Genomic DNA, 26,227 nt, shown 5'->3' with positions numbered 1-26,227 from the left:
GTGGCAAGGGGATGCTTGCACTAAATAGAGAAGCAACCAGATTCTTTTGGTCTGTTACGTACCCCGTAACTGGGTTGCCAAACCTGCAGAAATGGATCACTCAGTTGGAGTCTGGATTACTAGAACTAAGAAAGTTTTATTAAAGAAACAAGCAACACAGTAATCGAAAGGATAATAAATGCAACAGTTCAGCAATGATAAACACACATGTGCACAGAATTAAGATAACAGGATCAATCAAGCTCTATCGTTGTCCAGGGGTAAATGACCAATTTCAAAGTGACACAAAGTCCAGTTCAATTTAGTTCAGTTCACAGTAATTGTTGCCATGGCGATGGACAATGTGGGGGGAAGGAGAGAGAATAAGAACGAATGATCATTCGAAACGGCTTCCACACACAGACCTGCGATATGGCTCACAAGCAGCTTTCGGGCGAGTCCTTTGTGATGTCACCTGAGGTCACCGACTGTGACCCCTCCTCCAGATGCAGTCGATCCTCTGCAGTGAACCCGGCACCCAAGCGAGGGTGGACACACACTGGGTTCCCGCTGATCGTACCTTCCCACCCTATGCGTTTATGGCCCGGTACTTCCCACCGACTTGTGAGAGGCGCACCGCTTCCAGGGTCTCGTTACCTCGGGTGTCGTGTGTCTTGCCTTAGCGAACCTATCCCTTTTTATCCCCCTGCTGGGGTATCGCCTGTCCATCACTTCAAACAGTTCAGGGTTCAAAGGGGGAACCAATCTTGACAATACCCAGACTGATGGCTCCTTCATTAACATCTCCAAATGCTGCTTCATTGTTCCTTATCTCTCCCTCCCCTGAGGACAGGTGACAGACCAACTGCTGATGCCACTGGTGCTAGCCCAGGCCAGCAAACATCTTAATTTACGTGTATTCTCGTCACACTTCCCCGCTTTAAGGATTTTTACCGAGGTAAAAATTACAAACATGAGTACATTATTTGATACACACAAATATACATCTTTATCAGCTATTTGGCTAATACAGCGAGTTTGAAGTTGTCAGCACCTTGACAGACAGTCAGCAATCACATTTTCCGTGCCTTTTACATGTGTTATTAATAATCCCTTAGACCAGGCTCCAACTCAGCAAACTTCATAGTGGCCAAAAACACTGATGAATTGTGATCAATGTAACCTTTCATTTGGTTTTGTCCCGGACCACAATAACAAGGGTCGTCCCATTCCGACTTAGTTTTCTCTCGCAAGGGCTTAGTAGGAGGGGGAGGGGTAGTGACCGCAGAGTTATTGCAAAACTTCCTACAGTACCCCACCTTCTCCAAGAGCCTTCTGAGGGCCCTCTTGTCTGTCGGGGTTGGGAGGTCAGCGATAGCCTGCACTGTAGCTTGCATCGCTGCCAGCTGCCCCTGTGTCACCACAATTCCCAGGTAAGTGACCTTTGTGTGGCCGAACTCATTTTTTTCAAGGTTCACTATCAAGCTGGCTTCAGACAGCCGTATTAAATTGCCAATACACACCTTTGTGTTCATCAGCCCTTTAGTCACTGAATTCCTCATTCCATATGAATGTTGTTTACTAGGCTGACCTATTGTAACAGACACTACCCAACGTCCCAGTTCTTTGCATCGCCTCGGGACAATCAAACACACGGGTGCGAGTTGTTTAATTACTTCTCCTAAAGAGTCACTTTGTTCGGGGATTAAGGGAGAGACCTTATCAGTAGACCTGGCCAAAACAATAGCCTTCTCCCATCTGATCGATACCATACTAATCTTTTCAAAATGGTTTTTTTCTCTTATCAGGGGGCCCCTAGCTTCACTGATTTCCACGCTAACCCCGACTAGGTTTGTTAGCATATCAAAAGCCTGTGACCGTCTCAGTTCGCATCGGCCATAATCAATAACATCCTCCCCCCTGGGCAGCCGGTAAACCTCTTTCATGATTCCACCAACTGTTTCCTCCAGCACCGCAAAATGTCCACCGGGGGGTACCTCGTGGGCCAGGTTAAAAATCTCATCCCCATAACTGTTTTGCACCACCCCCCACCTCTCATCTGTGGGCACGGTACTTGGTCTCCCTTGCTTCCTTAGCACTTCCTCCCCCACACAATAGCCTACTAGTTCCCTTGTCAAGTCTGTGTTAGAGAGAGCTGTCTCTGCCGAAACCATCAGCCCCTCGTCTCGCTCCCGCGTCTGCACAAATTCTTTCCTGGCTACCGCTACGTCTGTCCCAGCTCCCTCACTACCTCTTGTCTCACTACACTCCTTCTTTTCATTTTCTACCCCCTTCTTGTACAAGGTTGGCAGAAACGTTTCAGCTAAATTTACCACCGCAGCTAAATTCACTACTGCAGCCCCATGATGAACCTGTGAGTCCATAGGCGCGGCCTCAATGCTGGCAGGCTGACCTGTCAATCTCACGACTGGGAACACGATTCCCCCGGCGAGGTCATTACCGAGCAAGACTTCCACGCCTTTCATCGGTAATTCGGACCTCACCCCGATCGTGACTAGTCCAGAGACCAGGTTGCTTGGTATGTGTATCTGGTGCAAAGGGACTGACTCTGTCCCTTCCCCAACACCTTTGACCTTGACCTCCCCAGTCCGGGTCTCTGAGCTAAACTCTAATACACTCTTCAGTATTAGTGACTGACACGCTCCCGTGTCTCTCCAGATCCGCACTGGAACTGGTTTTAACCCCTCCTTCACTGACACCAATCCGGCCGAGATAAATGTCTCGCGCCCTTCCTGAACTTTGGCAGACCTGTCCTTCCCTAGCGGTTCGCTTAACAGCTCGATACAGCCAGTCAAAATTGCTGTCTTCCCTTTTCCCGTCTCCTTCTTTGGGGCAAAGCACCTGGACGCAAAGTGTCCGACTTTCCTGCAATTATAACAGACGACCCCAGGAGACTTCCTGCCAGACTGCTCCCGGTCTACCTTATCCTTCTCACTAGTCCCCGGCTTACTTTCTGACTCTTCCGGCGGACTCTCCCCGCCGTCCTGACTACCCTTCTGGTAGCCTTTACTCGGGGCAAACTTCATTTTATGCGTCAACGCATACTCATCCGCTAACTTAGCAGTTGCGGCTAACGTGGCTGCCTCCTTCTCATCTAGGTAGGGTCTCATACCCTCAGGGACACAACCTTTAAACTGTTCAATCAGGATCAGCTGCAGCAGTCTGTCATAATCCCCCTCTACCCCCTTCGAGGCGCACCAATGCTCACAATATGTCTGCATCTCACGGGCAAACCCCAAATACGTGCTTCCTCGCATTCTGGAACCTCTGCCGGTATGCCTCCGGGACCAACTCATAAATCCTGAGGATGGCCTCTTTCACCACCTCATACCTCTGGGCATCTTCTGCGGACAAAGCGGAGTAAGCTTCTTGGGCTTTCCCTTTCAGTACACTCTAAAGTAAAACAACCCACTAATCCCTCGGCCAGTCCTGACTTATAGCCACTTTTTCGAAGTGGAGAAAGTACCGATCCACGTCGGTATCGTCAAATGGGGGAACCAGCCTAACCTCCTGGGTTGCCCGGAACCCTCCACCTTGGTTCGGCACGGGCCCCTGCTCTGCCCTTAACTTTAACTTCTCCAATTCGAATTCCCTTTCCCTCTGTTTCTCCTCTCGCTGCAACTGTCTCTCTCTCTCTTTCTCTTCTCTCTCCAACTGTCTGTCCCTCTCTTTCTCTTCCTGCTCCAACTGCCATACCCGGAACTCGTGCTCGAGTCTCAGTTTTTTGAGCTGCACCTGTACCGCGTCTCCAGCAGGTTTTTCAATAGACACCACCTCCAGCTCGCCTTGGGGAAACACACCTTTAGATACATAGTGCTCTACGATAGCTCTGTGTATCTCCTCTCTCCTCATTGTCGACTTCCCCTTAGCAAGATTCAACCGTTTGGCCACAGCTACCAATTCCGATTTCCTGGCACCCTCTAATGCCTCCAAGGTCGGCGCCTTTATAAATTCCTCAGCCTCCATTTCTGCTGTTTGTCTTTTCTTTCTTTCGGGAATTTTGACCCAATCAATTTACTCCGTCCCAAATTTAGCGTTCAAAATCGCAGACGAGAACCCCACTTATGTTACGTACCCCGTAACTGGGTTGCCAAACTAGCAGAAATGGATCACTCAGCTGGAGTCTGGATTACTAGAACTAAGAAAGTTTTATTAAAGAAACAAGCAACACAGTAATCGAAAGGATAATAAATGCAACAGTTCAGCAATGATAAACACATGTGCACAGAATTAAGATAACAGGATCAATCAAGCTCTATCGTTGTCTAGGGGTAAATGACCAATTTCAAAGTAACACAAAAGTCCAGTTCAATTTAGTTCAGTTCGCAGTAATTGTTGCCATGGCGATGGACAACGTGGGGGGAGGGAGAGAGAGAACGGGAACGACTGATCATTCAGAACGGCTTCCACACACAGACTGGCGATATTGCTCACAAGCAGCTTTCAGGCGGGTCCTTTGTGATGTCACCTGAGGTCACCGACTGTGACCCCTCCTCCAGATGCTGTCGATCCTCTGCAGTGAACCTGGCACCCAAGCGAGGGTGGACACACACCGAGTTCCCGCTGATCGTACCTTCCCACCCTGTGCGTTTATGGCCCGATACTTTCCACCGACTTGTGAGAGGCGCACCGCTTCCAGGGTCTCGTTACCTCGGGTGTCGTGTGTCCTGCCTTAGCGAACCTGTCCCTTTTTATCCCCCTGCTGGGGTATCACCTGTCCATCACTTCAAACAGTTCAGGGTTCAAAGGGGGAGCCGATCTTGACAATACCCAGACTGATGGCTCCTTCATTAACATCTCCAAATGCTGCTCATTGTTCCTTATCTCTCCCTCCCCTGAGGACAGGTGACAGACCAACTGCTGATGCCACTGGTGCTATCCCAGGCCAGCAAACATCTTAATTTATGTGTATTCTCGTCACACCTCAAAGAGAAACCAAGCTCCCAGAGAAACACTTTGCCCAGTTACTTTCAATAGAGCAACAGCGTTAGTGGCAGAGTATGAGGAGTTGTTGTACTATGATGAATGTGGATGATCGACTCGCCTGACTACAATGGCTGAAAGACAAAAGTGCTGATGCAAGCCAGCCTTTGGCAGAGGTCATGAAAGAAGGGCAGAAAGAAAAAGTGCTGGTCCATTCATTTGGAATGGTGAAGAGACTGAACTCAGAGCTTTCTTGTAGGCACTCGGATCAAGGGCAGATTCACACTTCAGAAGTACTTTATTTTTTGGTGGAGCCGACTTCCTCTGTATTTTTATTGACCATCAATAAAAAATGTTTTGAGGGACAAGGGGCAAATGGGACTACCTCAGATAGGCATCTTGATCACATGGATAAGTTAGCCATAATATGCTAGAGGAGCTCAGCAGGTCAAGCAGCATCTATGGATGGGAATAAACAGTTGACGTTTCCGGTTGACACCCTTCATCAGGACCTGTTTCTATGCTGATGAACTCCTATAGATAGCCTTGGCGATGTTGAAGAAGTTGTGCATGCCCCAGTTATCAGCGTTACTGAACCATCAGTCTACTTTCCTTCCAATATCTGTTCATTAGGTCACAGATTTTTTGGTAGCCTTGGCTTTCAAGTACCTGTGAAGCGGCTCCTTTTCCTTTGAGGCACGGTGGACCCTCCAATCCAAGAAAAGTTTGCAGTTAATGAACTCCTGGATCTCCTGGTCATCTCAGCAAACTAGCTGTGCTTCTCTGCTGATAGAGAAGCAAGAGACTGTTCACCGGTGCTAATTGTGTTGGACATCCGGTCAGGTATTTTGTTCAGGTTGTTGACTCGGATCAATGTGATTTCTGCTCAGTGTGATATCCACAGTTCCTTGATAGGTCTTAAACCAATTTAATAGCAGATGTCAAGAATTTGATCAATTCTTCATGTTTTTTGCCTTTTAATGAATAATGTTTGTTTTCATTTATCACATTGTTATGCCTTGATTTCCAAAGCTTTTATTTCAAGGGATGCAAGAAGATGATGTTTCAGTTGGAAACCAGATAAAGATGTTCTTAAATTATTTTTAAAAATCTCTCTGGTCACTTCACACTTTAGCATTTCAATTTCCAAAGAGGAATGGGTCCTAAATTATCACCTTATAATTAGAATTGAAGTTTTTAAATTATATTGAAACATAAAACATAAATGTTAACCATGTTTTCATATTATGTACCTTGGGTCTCAGATAGTCACATGAATGTGCAGGGAATGGAAGGATTTGGACATTGTGTAGGCAGAAGGAATGAATTTAGTGAAGTGTTTAATTACTAGTTTGGCACAAATCATGGGCCAAAGGGCCAGCTGCTCTATGTTCTATGCGCCATTAACTTTGCTGCCTGCTGTCAATGGCAATCTTTGGTGTGTGATTGGCAAATAATAAATTGCTATATTTCTAATCCTAACCGTAAGCAAAAGCTCTGAATCTTAAACAAAAATGTTTTATACTACATGTGGAATAATATTTTTCATTATGCTTCCTCCTAGTTATAGCATGCAAATCAATTACCCACATTATCAGTGGGCAGACGGGAAAAAAAAATCATTGCATCTGGCTTTTCAGGATTTTGAAAACTTTAGAACAGAGAACATAGAACATAGAACAGTACAGCACAGTACACGCCCTTCGGCCCACAATGTTGTGCTGACCCTTAAACTCTGCCTCCCATATAACCCCCACGATAAATTCCTCCATATACCTGTCCAGCAGTCTCTTAAATTTCACAAGTGTATCTGCCTCCACCACTGACTCAGGCAGTGCATTCCACACACCAACCACTCTCTGAGTAAAAAACCTTCCTCTAATATCCCCCTTGAACTTCCCACCCCCTACCTTAAAGCTATGTCCTCCTGTATTGAGCAGTGGTGCCCTGGGGAAGAGGCACTGGCTATCCACTCTATCTATTCCTTTTAATATCTTGTATACCTCTATCATGTCTCCTCTCATCCTCCTTCTCTCCAGAGAGTAAAGCCCTAGCTCCCTTAATCTCTGGTCATAATGCATACTCTCTAAACCAGGCAGCATCCTGGTAAATCTCCTCTGTATCCTTTCCAATGCTTCCACATCAATGCTTCCTATAATGAGGCGACTAGAACTGGACACAGTATTCCAAGTGTGGCCTAACCAGAGTTTTACAGAGCTGCATCATTACCCCATGACTCTTAAACTCTATCCCTTGACTTATGAAAGCTAACACTCCATAAGCTTTCTTAACTACCCTATCTACCTGTGAGGCAACTTTCAGGGATCTGTGGGCATGTACCCCCAGATCCCTCTGCTCCTCCACACTACCAAGTATCCTGCCTTTTACTTTGTGCTCTGTCTTGGAGTTTGTCCTTCCAAAGTGTACCACCTCACACTTCTCCGGGTTGAACTCCATCTGCCACTTCTCAGCCCACTTCTGCATCCTATCAATGTCTCTCTGCAATCTTCGACAATCCTCTATACTATCCACAACACCACTAACCTTTGTGTCATCTGCAGACTTGCGAACCCACCCTTCTACCCCCACATCCAGGTTGTGAATAAAAATCACGAAAAGTAGAGGTCCCAGAACCAATCCTTGTGGGACCCCACTAGTCACAACCCTCCAATCCAAATGTACTCCCTCCACCACGACCCTCTGCAGCCTGGGGAATATTCCATCAGGCCCCAGGGACTTATCCATCCTAATGTATTTTAACAACTCCAACACCTCCTCTCCCTTAATATCAACATGCTCCAGAACATCAACCTCACTCATATTGTCCTCACCGTCATCAAGTTCCCTCTCATTGGAGAATACCGAAGAGAAGTATTCATTGAGGACCTTGCTCACTTCCACAGCCTCCAGGTACATCTTCCCACCTTTATCTCTAATCGGTCCTATCTTCACTCCTGTCATCCTTTTGTTCTTCACATCATTGAAGAATGCCTTGGGGTTTTCCTTTACCCTACTTGTCAAGGCCTTCTCATGCCCCCTTCTTGCTCTCCTCAGCCCCGTCTTAAGCTCCTTTATTGCTACCCTATATTCCTCAATAGACCCATCTGATCCTTGCTTCCTAAACCTTATGTATGCTGCCTTCTTCCACCTGACTAGATTCTTCACCTCACTTGTCACCCATGGTTCCTTCACCCTACCATTCTTTATCTTCCTCACTGGGACAAATTTATCCCTAACATCCTGCAAGCGATCCCTAAACATTTATGGATAAGAAAATATTCTTAACCATAAAATTTCAGTGGTAGTTTCTACATCACAAATGTTTTAAAAATCATTTTAATTATGATAGAGTAAATCATGTTTTCTATACTTTGACATCTATCCTTCACCGTAACTGCATACATATAATTAAAGTTATATAGTGAAAGGCTTTGTATCGATAGTCAGGTGTTGTGCAATTTGATAAGTTGTAGAAAATGAAGGTGACTATCATCTCAGATGTCAAGGGTCAGGTTAGGGCAATGTGGGTATCACAATGTGCGAAAGGTTTGTAGTAGTGATCAAATTTGAGAAGGAAGCTGAGGCTTGCAGTCTGATTGAGCAGGAAAAGGAACACCACTCCATTATCTAAAGTGGGTTCCTAGGCTTCTGCTCTGTAGGTCCCTTCTTATCGATACTCATGAAAGTGGACTCTCATGTACTGTAACATTGTTTCTGGTTGAGTGCGAGCCATGCATGTGCAATGTAAAATCATGATGTTATATTGTAAAACATATTGCTTACTGTTCAGCTTTGACACAGATATGCTTGTCTGGGCACCCGAGCGTGTTACTGAGTTAGGGGATATAGCACACACTAAGAAAACACAAACAATTGATTCTGTACTTCTCTGATTACCTTTTCCCCCACAGAAGTTGCATCACATAGCAATCAAAAAGAATTTATTTATTTAACGATACAGCGCAGAGTAGGCCCCTTTGAGCTACACTGCCCCAGCAACTCACAACCCCGATTAACCCTAACCTAATCATGAGGCAATTTACAAATGGTACAATGACCAATTAACCTACTCAGTACATCTTTGGACTGTGGGAGGAAACAGGAGCACCCGAGGAAAACCCACACATTCCACGATGAGGATATGGAATGGCGTCAGAATTGAACTCTGAACTCTGGAATACTCCAAGCTGTAATAGCATCGCAATAACCACCACGTGCCACTTTGAGGATGCGGTGTCAGCCCCACAACTGATTAACCACCATTCAACGTGTTCATTTTCATAAAGAACTTATCATCCAGTGACTGACTCTATAGTTTACATCTTACATTATTGTTAAATTTAAATCCAATGAACCTTTTTTTAAACTTTATTTTATAATATCTTCTTTACTAGTGAAAATGGGAACTCTTGCTAAAATACAGTTTTCTGTGTGCCATCAGCCCTCTGATATCATGGAGTTAATGCTACTTGGACCAACCATCCAGAGGCCTGGACTAATGATACTGAAATGAATTCAAATTCCACCATGGAAAATGCAGAATTTAAATTTACCTAAGTAATCAAATCTGAAAAAAAAAAATCAAATAGTCAATGTTAAAGACCTTGAAGCTATCTTTTTCTCATAAATACTCAGTCTGGTCTTTATGTAATCTGAAACTTGCAGAATGTTAATGCTGAAATGACCTGACAAACCAAACAGATGCTGAGAAAAAAATTCTCTACCAATTTCTCAAGAGCATTTAGGTATAGTTAATAAAAGTAATCCTTGCCAATTATTTCCACTTTCAGAAATGTAGATAAATCCTCCCCCTAATTCTTCACAAGACACTTGTGGTTATTGGATAACATCAGGAATAGAACCCCAGAGATGTTTTTCTCCTTTCTCAATGCATGTGTAAACAATGGAAGGAAATTCTCAAATGGACACGTCCCTTCAACCACATTAACAGTGGGACTTTGTACTTTGCATACCTTCATGGAAAATTGGTTTTATTTCCATTACAGCATTAATGACTATACTGCACTGGTCGTGACTTGTTTCCAGATATTCTGACAGGAGAAACCTTAATTAAATATAAGTCATTTTTTCTTAATTATGCAGAAAGATCTATTAATTAATGTTTACGCACTTAAACTCCAGAGCAAGTTCACCAATTTCACACCATAACTACAGTTCTCAGCTTTTCAGATGATAAATTCTGATGATAGTTTTGTTTACTGAGTCACTTCTGCCTTCTACTCAACTAAAAGCCTTCCTATTCAAAACAAACTTACCTCCTCACTTCCTGTTAAATTACCAGAGAAGTGAGGATTGGCACTAGGGGCAAGGTGTCACCCAATAGGTTTCATGCTAGTACCATCATTTCTTTATGTACCTACCCTGGAGCCTAAAACTGAAGGGCAGGCAGGCACAGGGCTTGATCTGTCACTTCCTAGGTAGCTAGCAAGGTTCTGCTGGAAAAGACACTCTACAGTTTCCATAAAGCTGTCAATCCTTCGTTCTGTAATCTCCCAATTTGATAGGGCCTTAAAACCTTTCACTTGATTCAATTTTTGTCCAGGATATTGAATGCTAGCTCACTGCCATTACATTAACTGTGATAATTGTTTAACTATGAAATCAGAGGACAGGCCTTGTAGTTACCATTATCCCTCATTGCTACAGCCAGAAAGATAGACCATTTTTGGAAAGCCTATCCATTCTCCAATCAGAAACACTATTCTTTTGGTCGGTGTTTCCTGAAGGACATCTGTTGTGAGTTAAACAAGCTCGTGTTCACTGCCGGGAAGTTTGAAAGCTAGCTCACTGATGCCGCAGCCTCTGATTTTTTGGAGTCAATCTCATAAATCAAAAGCATGTAATGTGTAAATGCTAATCAAGTAATTTCTGAACATACAATATATATTTTCTTCATCCTGGTGATCAAAGGAATATTATGTAATACATCAATTAACATAAAACATTGTCGGCATGCTCTTTCCTTCCATCCTTGTACTTGCCAGAGTCTGCCTGAATGACAGCTTTTCTCTGAAAATGCATGTAGGAGCTGATAGCATTTTTTATTTAGAATGATCATTCATACAATAGTAAGACAAGTAAGGCCTGCCTCTGGTTTTCCAGTTTCTTCTTGTGTATCAAAGACGAGATGCAGGCCACAAGGAAGGAAGGAGAGGGGGAACAGGACTGACAGGCCTTCTTCTTGCAAAGAAGGTTACTACGGGATATAGTGACTAGTTCATAGTACAATATGGGAAAATGTGAATTTCCCCATTGTGGCAGGAAGAATAAAAAACACATTTTGTCTAAATGGCGAGAAATTGAAATGCAGAGGGGTCTTGATGCCTTCATACATGACACACAAAAGGCTAAAGCTAATAGGATGTTTTTATTTATTACAAGGGTTAGTGGTTCAGATACTGTACGTGACTTTGATGTGAGCATTTCAGGACTGTTGTGTACAGTAATGGTCCCTTTTTTAAAGAAATTAAGTTAATGGATTGGAAGCTGTACAGAGAAAATTTACTAGTTTAATTCCTGAAATAGGCAAGTTGTCTTATGGGAAAATGTTGAAAGAGGCAGATAGGTTTCCATTGGTGTTTAGAGGAGTGAGAGAGAATTTGATTGAAACATACAAGACCCTGAGGGCTTTTAACTGGATGAATGTGGAGAAAATATTTCTCCTTGTGAAAGTGTCTGGTGCTGTTTAATAAAAGGGGGCAAACACGAGGAATTCTGCAGATGCTGGAAATTCAAGCAACATACATCAAAGTTGCTGGTGAACGCAGCAGGCCAGGCAGCATCTCTAGGAAGAGGGACAGTCGACGTTTCAGGCCGAGACCCTTCGTTAGTCCTGACGAAGGGTCTCGGCCTGAAATGTCGACTGTAATTCTTCCTAGAGATGCTGCCAGGCCTGCTGCATTTACCAGCAAATTTGATGTGTGTTGCTTAATAAAAGAGGGTACCATTTATGACAGTTGAAGCATTTCTGTCAAAGAATCTCAGGTTTTAAATATTTTTGTCATTTTCTAGAGGTGATTTATATCTATATAATACTAAAACTCTCATGCTCTGTCTGTTTGTGACCTCCAATTACCACAAATGGTGCACTACAGCGGCACTTTTTTTGGCTAAATCGAATTAAAATGCGCTAACTTACAGAATGCAGGCAAAGTTCAGGGTTATATATTTGTATAAAATTGCTTATTTGCCAAAAAATCAACAGGTTGGTTTTCACCCGAGAGCTGATCGGCCATTATGGAAATTGGACAGCCTAACGCATGCGCACGGCCAGTCTCAGCAGAGACACCTACCAGAGCAAAAGGGCAGGGCAGCTCTATTGCGAGGGATCACATTCTGCTAATCACCATCAGCATGTGCAGAAATGGAACAGATCTAACTGCCACCCATCAATAAGAGATAATCACATCTTATTGTAATGACATACTTCGAGACACCCATCAAACCCTTTGCTGCAGTCAAAGGACAGGGGTGACTATATCACATCCATTTAGGAGAGCACCAACCACATCATCAAGAATAATTAGCATCCTTTGGTGTTAGTGCTTTGTATCTTCTATCCAGCATTAGGGTAAAAAAAATGGTCAGCCTAATTATGTTGCGTGGAAAGGGAAAGGGGACATTACGGTCAAGAGATGTTGCCAAACGTCATTGGGAAGCAGTATGGAGAGGGAGAGAACAAGAATCAGATGAGGCCAGGGACTCCAGGATCAAAGCGTCAGGACAAAAAAAGATGAGAGAAGAAGAGACAGAGGAGGAGAGGCATGCACATCTCCAGGATCAGAGACAAAGAGTAAACAGCAGGAAAGATGAAGAGACGGGGGATGAAAGGACTGCACATCTCCAGAATGACAACAAGAGGCACGAGGGTGGCAGATAAACCAGAAATGATGCCATCAAACGTGTCCATCAGTAAACAAGGAGGAGCTATATTTGCTTTGCTACGCATCGTTCTTCTTTAATAAACTGAGGTTTTCTACTTCAGCTTCCAAAGCAAAGCGATACCAATAGCATTCAGGAAAATTTAATGTTCATTCTGGTCACATGAGACTGCACTATCCTTCTCTCAAAGGGTGCCCCAACGGGTCACCCTGTTGTCTAGTTAAAGATACAATCAGCAGGAAAAGGAGAGGGGTACACTGGGAGATGATGTGAAGAAATCACCAGGAATAGATTCAGACCCAAATCCAGCTCCAGATACAAGATTCACAAGTCCTTGGGCTAGTTGTAAAAGATATAACTAAGCCAGAATAACTTTAGCCCACTGTGTTATTATGTCTGTACATAATAAAGAACTACAGTTCCCTGTGTGTAATGCATGTGATTCATCAGAACTGGAAGTGACATTGCTGAAGGTTTTGAGTAAAAAGTGGTCGAGCTAAAGCCATACCTGTAGGATTCTGTATAAAATAAATGTGTTAGTTTTTTTCCCACCCAAGTTTGTCTTTTATCAAGAACAAACAAAACAGCCACTGAGCTGTATTATCTAAAATGTGAAATTTTCAGCCTGAACTGACAATAACTAATGCAATTACCCTGAAGCAACACACACAAAATGCTGGAGGAACTCAGCAGGCCAGGCAGCATCTCGGCCCAAAAAGTTGACTGTTTACTGTTTTCCAGAAATGCTGCTTGGCTTGCTGAGTTCCTCCAGCATTTTGTCTGTGATGCATTTGTTTGTTTAAGCTGTTTTCAAAAGGCAGATTAATAATACTTATCAGTGAACATAAAAGTACAATATGTTAATGAACAAGTGGCCAGGAGGGGAAAAGCTACAACAATAGCAACGAAAACACGAGGAAATCTGCAGATGCTAGAATTTCAAGCAACACACATAAAAGTTGCTGGTGAACGCAGCAGGCCAGGCAGCATCTCTAGGAAGAGGTACAGTCGATGTTTTGGGCCGAGACCCTTCGTCAGTCAATTTGAACGGGTGACTATTATTATCCTCATCACTAATTTCATTACAATGTATTACAGAAACTAAAAGTTAATGCATTTGCCAAACCTTCTTCTTGAATAACTGAAAATACTTTGTCTGACAGATTTATTTGCAAAAACTCTATGACAGAACCAAAGAATTACTTCCATTTCAGGCAGCAAAGAAACTTTTCAGCTTTCTGGGATAATGCTCAAATAAAATCCAGGTTCAGAAGTTCCAATTTGCAAATCCTACCCATGTCCGAGCTGCCGACAGACAACTGAGGCGTCCCGATCATCCCAGTTCTTGCTGCAGATCATTCCCCACTCTCCATTCACGTACACTTCAACTCTACCTTCGCCAAGTTTCTGACCTCCTTGCAATCGGACTAAACCTGATAAAATAAAATATTGGTTAATTTTTAGACAAACAGATATAAACAGAAAATGTCATCAGTTATTGTGGAAGTGGGAATGAGAATTTCAGACATTCCTTTGATGAAAACAAAGTTGTAAGGAGTGTGTGAATAGTAAAGGTAATTAGGAGAATTCACATTTTACCTGGAATGATGTCTGAAGAACTCATAATGCTTTTATATTAGTTATCAATTCACATCTCTAAGGAAGTTAATGAAGCACGTTTGATCGCTCTTTTTAAAAGGAAGACCAGAGAAAGCTATTGTGTGCATTTGTTGTAATATTGCACTGTGGCTTCAAGTAAAGGTCATCAAGGAATTAGGATGTTATAATGAGACAGGTAGACCTACTCTCCACACCATATCAACAAAAATTCAAAATGTAGGTGGCAAAATTCAGATTTGAGCTCAAAAAGCCCAGCAAATTGAATAGATAGGACAGAAATTCAATCATAGTGTAATATTTAATTTATGATAATGCTATATGATAATTTCTCTGCCAAGCTAATCAACTTACAACACAATCTGCAACACATCTTCCAGTACCTCTGTACATAATAAAATGTCATTACAGATCACTATGCATCATGGTATCAATTGTGTCCCACATATATATAAAGCTATTTCAATAATTATCATTGATGCATGTCAGACCCATAATGAGTTAAGGTCATTAGTGGAAAATGAGCCTCCGAAACCACTGAAAGGCCTGCTCTAGTGGTATTTAAAGGGCCTGACTGAACAAACAACTTGACAAATATGTATCATATTCTCAAACATTTCTCAATCAGACAGATTCATTGAAAATATTATGTTGAACATGAACCAACTCTGAAAATTGTTGTAGTTTAAGAGCAACTCGCATGTAGTTCATATTACGCAAATTGTTGATCTATGTGCTTACATATTGCAATGGAACATGAGCCCGACACAAAGCTTTCCGCTGAAGATTGATATTTTATACTTCTCCAAACACTTTATTACACTTCCTTTGCACTATTGCAAATTCGCAAACAGTAACTACTAATCAATGTGCAATATGTGCCATAACTTACAAGATTTATTCAATGTGGAAAGGCCTTGAATTTCAATGTTAGCATGTAGAGAATTGCTTTTTATATTGCAGGTGAATGAACAGATTTCCTTTATATGGGGAACAACAAAACAGATGTTGCTGTCAAAATATCTATAGGACCAAAGTATTTAAGTTCAAAGATGAAAGCAAAATTATTATCAAAGTCCAGATGAATGTCATAATATAAAATCCTGACGTTCATTTTCTTGCGGGCATACACAGTAAATCCAAGAAACACAATAGAATCACTGAAAGACTGCACTCAACAGGAGGGACAAATAACCAATGTGTAAAAGACAACAACTGTGGAAATACAAAAAGAAAAAATAATGTTAATAAGTAAATAAGGAATAAATATCCAGAACTTGAGATGAAGAGACTTTGAAAGTGAGTCCATAGGTTGTGAAAACAGTTCAGTGATGGGGCAAGTGAAATTGAGTGAAATTATCCTCTCCATTTCAGGAACTTGATGGTTGAGGGGTACTGTTCCTGAACCTGCTGGTGTGGGTCCTGAGGCTCTTGCTGGCAGCAGTGAGTACAGAGCATGGCTTGAGAGGTGGGGGTCCTTGACGATGGATGCTGCCTTCCTGTGACAGCACTCTGTGTAAAAGTGCTCAATGGTGAGGAAAGCTTTACCCGTGACGGACTGGGCCATATCCAGTACTTTTGTAGGCTTCTCCATTCAAGAGCATTGGTGTTTCCATACCAGGCCATGATGCAACTAGTTAATATACTCACCACTACACGTCTATAGCAGTTTGTCAATGGCTTAGATGATGTGATGAACCTTCGCAAACTTCTAAGGAAGTAGATGCGCTGTCGTGCTTTCTTCATAATGGCACTAACTTACATGTTGGACCCAGGACAGGTCCTTGGAAATGATAACACCAAGAAACTTAAAGTTGCTAACCCTGTTCACCTCTGATCCCCCAATAAGGACTGGGTCATGGATGTCTGGTTACTTCCTTCTTAATCAATAATCAGCTCCTTGGTCTTGGTGACATTGCATGAGAGACTGTTGTTGTGGCACCACTCTGCCAGATTTTTAATCTCCCTCCTATATGCTGATTCCTCACGACCTTTGATTCGGCCTATGACAGTGGTGTCAATAGCAAAATTAAACGTGTCATTGGAGCTGTGCTTAGCCTCAGTCATAAGTGTAAAGCCAATAGAGCAGGGGGCTAAGCACACAGCCTTGTGGTGCATGTGTGTGGAGGAGATGCTGTTGGCAATCTGAAGTGACTGGGGTCTCCAAGTGAGGAAATCGAGGATCCAGTTGCACGAGGAAATATTGGGGTTAAGGTCTTAAAGCTTATTGATTAGTTTTGAGGGGTTGTGGCTGAGCTATAGCCAATAAAAAGCATTCTGATGTATGTATCTTCGCTGTCCAGATGTTCTAGGGTTGACTGAAGAGCCAATGAGATGCCATCTGATGCTGACCGGTTGTGATGGCACTCCACTCCATTTATGGGAAATGGTACACCTTCTTCCAGCTAGAGCCAGATGAGCAATTAACTGTTAGATTACTGTACTGTCACTAACTTCCCAAAAATGACATCTTACTTTTTGTCTCACAACTGAAATGCATTAAGTTTCATGAGATTGTTACGTCTTATAACTATTTATGGACTTGCTACATAGTGTTAAAACTTTTCCAGCTGGTCCCACACATCTTGTTAGCCTTCATCAAAAAGTTGAACTTTCTGCAGCTGAGTTGGTGAGGAGATGCAATTTCTCCTAACAACTGAAAGTACCAAAACAAATTCTAGGCCACAAGGTTTCAAAACAGCATTCAGCTGTGTATGCATCAGGAAATTATTTCCAGCCAGCTGAGAGTGAACCTTCACTCCTCCATCTAAATATGAGGAATGGCACACTTGGCCACTTTTACCTTCCTATTTCAGCAGCCAATATGTAAGCATTTCCTGTCACTTCAGTATGGTATCCCATTTCTTACTCAAACCTTTTGTAAGGCATGCCTGAGAGTACATATTTTGTTATAATTATGGATAACTTGGTGCAATTCACATGAATCCACCGGGTAAATTGCAATTGTTTAAATTTGGTTCACTTATCACGACATCTGGGGAGCATTTTTTTACTGCTTTCTTCTGCAGCAGTCTTGCTTTGAAGCATAGTGTTCTCTTTTACCATACACCGGAAAAAATATTAAATTTCAATATTTCTGAATTTAGACTTTGGTGCTTTGGAGTTTTCAGTATGAAATATTTCGTACAATATTCTTACTAAAATGCCATGCTATATTCTTAAATTGTCTGTATTTAGCTTTTTTCCCCATTACAGAATAAAGGATAATTTGCCTTCTTGCTTTTTAATATCATAAAGAGCCATTTTATTTAAGTGTGGTAGCTGTTAAGGAATTACAGCTACAATATTGACTTTACATACTTTTAGTAAATTCGTTAAACACATATCTAGCATAAAAATGCATGTAGCTGATTGTCAGATAATATTTAAGCGATAGATAAGTGATTGGAGCAACTGTTCAGTTGAAATATATTCCTTGTTCTCTGCGGTTTGTTAGAACCCAAAATTCAGCTATTTAAAACAGTCCTTACAGAAAACATCACAACATTTGTGCAGGTGTACTATACATATTTGACTGTGAGAATAATTATATCTGAATCTTTTTTATATATCTGCCAGTAGAAAGAGTTAGTCTAAATCATGCTGCACTTGTGCAAAGAAGGTCTTCGTGAATCTTGCTGCCTATATCAAGAGAAGGAGTTTCTTTGAAATTTGCTCTCTTTCTTGTAAAAGGGTTGGATCAGAGTCTTGCTGCATCTGCCATAAAAGGGGTATCAGCTTGATTCTTAAGAGTCAGAGAGTAACACAGCACCTAAACAGGCCCTACAGTACAACTGGTCCATTCTGACCAAAATTGCCATGTAAGCTAGTCCCATCTGCCCATGTTTGGCCCATACCCTCTAAACATTTCCAATCTAAGCGCCTGTCCAAATTCCTTGTCCAGAGGTCGGGGTATAGCTCAGTGGTAGCTCATTTGACTGAAGATCGAGAGGTCCCTGGTTCAAAATTTATTGGGGGGTGGTGGTGTGGTGGTATAGTGGTTAGCACAGCGATCCAAGTTCAATTTCCACTGCTACCTGTAAGGAGTTTGTACCTTCTTCCAATGACGGCAAGGGTTTCCTCTGGGAGCTCCGGTTTCTCCCACAGTCCAAAGACCCACTGGTTGGTAGGCTTACTGGTCACTTTAAATTGTCTCATGACTGGGCTCGATTAAACTAGGAGCTGCTGGGCAGCGTAGCTTGAAGGGCCAGATCCTAAACACTCTCTGAGTGAACTTTTATCCTTCAAATCCCCCTCAAGCCTTCTTACACATCACATCAAACTGGCGCCTTCTGATTTTAGATGTCACCATCAGAGGGAAAAGTTCCTCACTATGCACCTTATTAATGTCCCACCAAATATTGTACGCCACACTGTATCTCATTAAAATAAAAAAATGTGGACATAACTGGCATGGATTACATGTATTATCCATTCCTAATTGTCCAGGTGAAGTAGGTGCTGAGTCATCTTCTTAAACCACAATAGTTCTTCTGGTATTACAGGGCATGGAGTTTTGGTCTATGTTTTTGGCATAGAGCCAGCTGCAAAATATTTCCAAGAAGGCCTGTGAGAATCCTAAAGGAGAACCTAGAGTGGTGGCAGTGGTCATAATGTTATAGAGGCACACAACATAGAACTGGGCCATTCAGCTTGCACAGGTTCTAATCATACAAATCCCATTTACCATCACTTAGTCCATAGCCGTATATACCTTGGTGATTCAAATGCACATCTTGATACATTTTACAAACGTAAATGCTGTCCCCCATCACTTTCTCAGGCAGTGTGCTCCAGATTCTAAACACCCTCTAAGTGAACTTTTTTCCTTCAAATCCTCCTCAAACCTTCTTACACATCAACTTAAACCTGTGCCTTCTGATTTTAGATGTTACCATCAGAAGGAAAAGTTCCTTACTATGCATCTTATTAATGTTCCTCCCAATGTTGTACACCTCTCTCAGGACACCCCCCACCACAAGTCTCCTCTACTCCAAAATGAACAAATCCAGCCTATCCAGTCTCTCCTCATAACTGAAACTTTCCATCCCAGTTAACTCAGCATCCTGGAAAGTTCCCTGTGCATTTTCTCCAGTGTATTCACATCCTTCCTATAGTGTGACAACTAGAACAGCCCACAATACTTCAGTGGCCTAACCACAGTTATTATGATTATGATTATGAGGACACGCAGTCCCCTTTTATTGTCATTTAGTAATGCATGCATTAAGGAATGATACAATGTTTTTCCAGAATGATATCATGAAAACACATGACAAACCGACTTAAAAACTAACAAAAACCATATAATTATAACATATAGTTACAACAGTTCAAAGCAATACTGTAATTTGATAAGAACAGACCATGGCACAGTAAAAGTCTCAAAGTCTCTCGGAAGTCCCATCATCTCACTCAGACGGTGAACCTTCAGCGCCGCAAACTTGCCAATGCAGCATACTGGAAGCATCCGACCACAGTCTGACTCCGAGTCCATCCGAAAACTCCGAGCCTCCAAGCACCATCTCTGCCAAGCGCTTCGACCCCAGCCCCGGCAACAGGCGATACGCAAAGCCGAGGATTTGGGGCCTTCGTCGCTGGAGATTCTCGATCGCACAGTAGCAGCGGCAGCAAAGCAGGCATTTCAGAAGTTACTCCACATGTTCCTCTGCACTTCTCACGGCTGTCTCCATCAGTTTTATGAAGTTGTACTAAGACCTCTAAGTCATTATGTTCTAATCCTGGCTAATGAAGGCCAGCATCCTTAATGTCTTCTTGTCTACTTTAGATCCTTCTTTCCACCACTCTCCCTGGAATACCCACCAATTCCAACCCCTCCCCACCCCCAATGCCTCTCATGGTATGTGTCCTATCCTTATTTGACCTCCCAAAATCTGCCAAATTTCCCAGCTGGTCAATATCATTTGTTAACCTAAGACAAACCTCCTCACTATGAACACCACCACCAAAATAGTGCCATCTGAAAACTCAGAATCATACCTCCGAATCTGGTACTCTCATGAAGATGTTCTCCTTGACGTTTTTGGTCATAGAGGTTGTGGGTTCAGAGGGCTGTCTAAGTTGCCTAAATGAGTAACTGCACCTACTGAAGCCAAAATGCACTGGTGGTGCAGAGAATAAATATTGAGTGGTGGGTGTGCACACTGTTTTGCATGGGACAATATTCTCTTCTTATAGCTGCAGTCTCCTATAAGCAGAGAATATTCCATTCTAGTTCATGAAAAAAGGAAATGGAGTCACCCATCCATTCAGCTATTCTTGTAGCTACAGTACATTTGTGGCTGGTCTAACTGAGTGCCTCCTTCATGCGTAGAGTGAAAAATTGCCATTAGACTACATGGAGTGACAATGCTATAAATGACCAGAATGGAAATGATTGGATAATTCCTGTATTCTTCCAGCTTGTTTCCCAGGCTGCTGAATGTGATTGGAATTGATTTTATCTACATGGATTTATAAGCAACTCCCCTCCATCAGAAAATTAATCATTCTTTCACTGAGAAAAATTGCAATATTTCCTGCTTCCTTTAATGTCTAAACAATCTCTTGTTTTCTTGGTAAATTGACTTGTTTGTTGCAAAATGGGCTATAGTTCATTCACATAGCCCCAGCTCCAATACACCGTCTGTTCCAGTGATCTTCAATAAATGCTCTGAAAGCCCAAACAGTCTATTCTCAATCTACAGTAAATGGATATTACACTGACCACCACACAGTCACTGATGCTCATTCTGGATTCCACTGGGCATATTTGCCTCAAATTGATCTTCAACCCTCGTCCAACGATTTGAATTCAAGATGCAAATGGAAAAGGACTACTTTTGACATCAGGGCTATATATGACCAAGCCTGGCATAATTCACCCCCCCCCCCCCCCAGTAACATGGAAGTTAAAGGGAATTGAGGGAAAAAAGTAGTAGTCTAAGGTAATATCAACCATAAAGAAAATAGTTGTGCTTATTGCAGATCGATCAGCTCAGATCCTGAATAATAGTGCAGATGTTGCTCAGTGTGCTGTTGCAATCTATGAAATTTGGAAATCTGAAAATAAAAACAAAAAATGCTGGAAATATTCAGAAAGGCAGGGGGCATGTGGAGAAATTGCTTTTTTATCTTGAGTTTTCAAGAAATATCATTGACCAGAAATGTAGCCTGCTTTTGTTCTCTCTCTGTACGTGCTATCAGACAGGCAATGCACTTCAGTTGTTCAAATGTACGCAAGGGGTAAGTAAGGAGTGTAAAGAAATCATCCTGAATTGGCTGGATATGTGCAGCTGTTATTATATTCTCAAAGTTTGCCACTTGTGTGGCCCATTATCCAACATGTTAATCAATCATTCCTTCTACTAGTGGTGTATCATAGCTGCATTATGCACCACTTACAAAACCACTGCAGTTACTCCACAAGACTTCTTCTGATGCACATCCCAAATCCATGACTTCTACTATCCAGATAAGGTAAGGCCACTAAAAGTATGGGATCAATACCACTTGCTAGTTGCTCCCTAATTCATACATCATCCCAACAGAAATACATTTATCATTGCTGGAGCAAATTCCCTACAATTTGACTCAATAAGTGTGCCTTGAACGAATGAATCTTCTCTTGAACAGTTGGAGCTTATCACTGGACATTGGCCTTTTCTGTGATGTCAAGTGTTTGATAAATTAAGAAGAACATATTCATAAGTTTGGAGTAAATCAATTCCAGGAAATAAGGAATTTCTCACAGTGAATGGGTTGGAGACTTCAGAACAAGATTTGTTGATGGAGGTGATCGTTGAATTCATGGAAGTGAGGGTAACCTGGACTAAACATTTCTGTTTGCCTTAGCCATAGCAACACTGCAACAAAATTTACTTGCTGCTGACCTTCACACCTCCTATCACTTAGTAGATCTCCAAATCTCCATGAAACCCAATCTCTATGGGTTAAATCACAAACAGGAGAAAATCTGCAGTTGCCGAAAATCCAAGCAACACACACAAAATGCTGCAGAAACTTAGCAGGCCATGCAGCAACGATGGAAAAGAGTAAACAGTTGATGCTTTGGGCAGAGACCCTTCATCAGGACTCATGAAAAGGGCAGCACAGAGGATTTGGGACTTGTGACACAAACTTTCTGCTTGACCCAAACCCATCTGTCTCAGGGATCAAAATGTGTTGGAGAAGCTCACCAATCGTGGAATCCAAATACATAAATCACTAAAAGTAACAACACATCTAAATACTCCTAAGTAAACTCAATCATCAAAGTATATTTCTAAAGAGATAGAATCGAAAAACAGAGAACTTTCGTATTGAATCTCAAAGACCTAAAGTGCAGTTTTGGTCTTCAAATTGTTAAAATAAAAGACTACATAAGAGAAGGTGGAAAACAGGTTTACAAGGATGATCTAAAATTTAAAGGATATAAATGTCAAAAGGGTTCTGGATGGGAGGCTGATCAATGGCCAAATAGAAGTACTTAAGATGATGAAAGGGTCTGATATGTAGACAGAAATATGAAAAAGTCTGCAGATGCTGGAAATCCAAAGCAACACAAAATGCTGGAGGAACTCTGCAGGTCAGGCAGCATCTACAGAAAAGGGTAAATAGTCAGTTTCAGGCCCAGACCCTTCTTCACAACTGGAAAGGAAGGGGGAAGGTGCCAGAATAAAGAGGTGGGGGGGGAAATAGGAGAGAATAGTGGGTCATAGGAGAAAGGGAAGGAGGAGGGACCCCAGGGGAAGTAACAGGTAGGTGAGAAGAAGTGAATGCCACAGTCAGGAATAAAGGTGGCAGGGAGGAAATTGTTTACCGGAAGGAGAAAACAGTATTCATGCCATCAGGTTGGAGGGTAGCCAGACGGAATAGAAAGTGTTGCTCCTCCACCCAGAGCGTGGCCTCATCTTCACACAAGAGGAGGCCCCAGACTGACACGTCAGAACGGGAGTAGGAATTGGAATAAAAATGTTTGGCAAATGGTGCAGAGGTACCCGACAGAGGGTCCCCCAATTTATGATCAGTCTCACCAGTGTAGAGGAGGCCAGATTGGGAACACTGGACACAATACATGACCCCAGCAGATTCACAGGTGAAGTGTTGCCTCACCTGAAATAGACTGTTTGGGGCCCTGAATGGAGGTGAGGGAGGAGGTGTGTGGGCAGTTGTAGCACTTAGCCCACCTGCAGGGATAAGTGCCTGGAGGGAGATCAGTGTAGATACAGAATGGACAAGGAAACCGCAGAGAGAACAATCCTTATGGAAAGTAGGGGGAGGGGGGAAGTAAAGATAAATTTAGTGGTAGGATCCCTTTGGAGATGGCGGAAGTATGGGGGACAATGTGTTGGATGTGGAGACTGATGGGGTGGTAGGTAAGAATAAGAGGAAATCTATCAATATTTAGGTGGTGGAAAGATAGGGCGAGTGCAGAGGACTGGGAAATGGAGGAAATGTGGGTGAAGGCAGCATCAATAGTGGAGGGAGGGAAACCCCATTCTTTAAAGGGGTTTAAAGGAGGAAGACATCTCTGATGTCCTAGAATGGAAAGCTAGCAAAGAGATTGAGAAAAGGGAATAAATAGCATTTGTACAGGACATAGGAGGAAGAGTTGGAGATAATTTTTTTGAGAGTTTAAAACTACAGATGTAACTATAAGATGGTAACCAACTTAATTGGGTGGGGAATTTAAGGGGCAATTATTTACTCTGAGAGTTATTGGAATGTGGGAATGGTCTGTTTAGAGAAGCTGGATAAACAACACCACAGCGTCAATTAGACCACAATGCTGATCTGGTTAAACAAAGACGGATGGGATATGGTCATACAGACATTATCCTGCAGCCTTGTTTCTGAGCAGCCTCAGTGTCTGTGCTTTGATATATCTTGGCACGTTTTAGGAACAGATAATGGGAAACCACATCATAGAAGAAATGGACCTGAGAAAACAAAGGGATTTCTTTTCAAGTTTCTGAACATAAGGAAAATTTAATAGTATCTCAGTCAAAATGAAATGCTGATATATTTGTGAAAACATGAAATCTAACATAACTCGCACTATTAGATGAAATAAGGGATCATCATCTTCAGCCCATGGCACCAAAAATCTGCTTGGAAAGAATATACATGTCCAAATAATAGTTGCAAATGGTGCAACTGAGCTGGTGCCAAACACACATTCCACTTGGACAACCTAATGCTGCCTCATAAAGGACTGTATCTGTAAAGGCAGCCTTGGCTCGGTTTATAAATATCTTTCATGTTATCTAATGTCATAATGCATTCAGAGATGGAGACAGCTCCAAATGGCAATCATTTCGTTTTCTGGGATAAACATATATAGTAAGTTGCTCAATCAACATCCCTTAGTTTCAGAAGGCATCAACTGTTTCCATGGTGACACATGTGCTGAGGACCATTTTACTGAGAATTAGCTTTGCACTCCCAAACTACAAATTCTCTATCAGGAGTTACCAACTTCTTTTATGCCATGGAGCCTTACACATAACTGAGAGGGTCTGTGTACCCCAGGTTGGGAACCCCTGCTCTAAAAGACAAATCTTACTGAAAGTTTGTCCCTCTTTGTCCGTACGCTAGCACTTTCTTATTAATTAAAAACAGATCCATGTTAAAGAATATTTTTCTGAGTCAGCTGAGACAATTTCTTACAGGTGGGTTATAATCGGCGGAGGCATTACATCAATTACTTTATTTACTCTACGACGATTATTGTATAGCAGAATTAGTTTTCAACTACTATAAAACATCCGACCTTCTTCTATGGTGCTGCTAATAATGACTAAGAACGAAGTACTAACGATGTACACAGGAATTAATTATAAACTGTTAAACATGTACTGTCTACACAGAGAGCTTCACAAAAAGAAGGAATTTCATTGCACTATGGTGCGTATGATAAATTTAACCTTTAGCTGAATCTAGCAGCACACAATCGACATAACATTCAAGAGAGCTTTTGCTCCCGAGTGCCAGCCAGCACTGCACCGTCTCTGTGCACTTCCCACTTTGTCTGGATACATGAACAGCGAGTCCAGTGTTAGTACGCACCCTGCCTGCAGCCGCAATAAGCCCAATCGATCCTTCCACGGCGATTTCTGATAAAGCACCAGGGCTTGAGCCTCCCGTCGGGGTTGCGACAGAAGTTATGATCCCCCAGACCTTTGTCTGGGTGCCTCTCGACGAAACTGGGGATGGCGCTCCACTGCAGGCACCTGTGGCCGGACTCGGTGATCCCGAATGACCGCCGCGAAATAGCCGGGCCGGTTGCGCTGTGCAGACAGTCGCCCGGGAGGCTACTGGATCCCGCCGTGCTAAAACAACATACTCCAACGCTGCAGAGCAGAGCAGCTGCAGCCGGAAAGCTGCTAGTGGTCCTCATCGCGATCGTTATCCGCCAGCACCCATCTGCAACGGCAGGCGACTCCCGGAGCTATCAATCCCACAGGCATCGACTATTGAACCCCGTTAGCTGTGTGAAGGAGTGGGAAAGGATAAAACAGATACAAGAAGGAAGCTCAATCAAACACCGGGGGTGGGGGTGGGGGGTGTCAGCGTTTAACGCTGCCTGCTTATGTCTTCAAGCATAGGACAGCCTGGCGGCAGCTCTGGTACAAAGAAAGCGGAGTGCGAAGAGGCTGTTCTTACATCCCGTGTGAACTTTCTCCAGTCCCGCACTCAGCTGTGAGGTGCTCGGTGGGCAGGGCTGGGGTTGGTTCGTACAGGGACCCTCTCGCACCTTCCTTCGGACTTTGAAGAGAAAGTA

General features: G+C 42.6%; 1 protein-coding gene across 1 annotated transcript in view; it reads right to left on the bottom strand.

The window, feature by feature from the left end:
* The window catches only part of prss12 (serine protease 12), a 165,725-nt gene extending 139,854 nt beyond the window's left edge, over positions 1–25,871 (bottom strand). Inside the window, exons 1-2 of the mRNA XM_063043572.1 lie at positions 25,513–25,871; positions 14,120–14,258 (exon numbers count right to left, since the gene is read on the bottom strand). Coding sequence (XP_062899642.1) covers positions 14,120–14,258; positions 25,513–25,843 — 470 coding nt within the window. The 5' untranslated portion in view covers positions 25,844–25,871. The remainder of the gene's footprint in view (positions 1–14,119; positions 14,259–25,512) is intronic.
* Positions 25,872–26,227: the final 356 nt, after the last annotated feature.

Source organism: Mobula hypostoma, chromosome 3 (genome assembly GCF_963921235.1).
Source record: "Mobula hypostoma chromosome 3, sMobHyp1.1, whole genome shotgun sequence".
Taxonomy (NCBI): domain Eukaryota; kingdom Metazoa; phylum Chordata; class Chondrichthyes; order Myliobatiformes; family Myliobatidae; genus Mobula; species Mobula hypostoma.
This window is presented reverse-complemented; position numbering and strand designations above follow the sequence as displayed.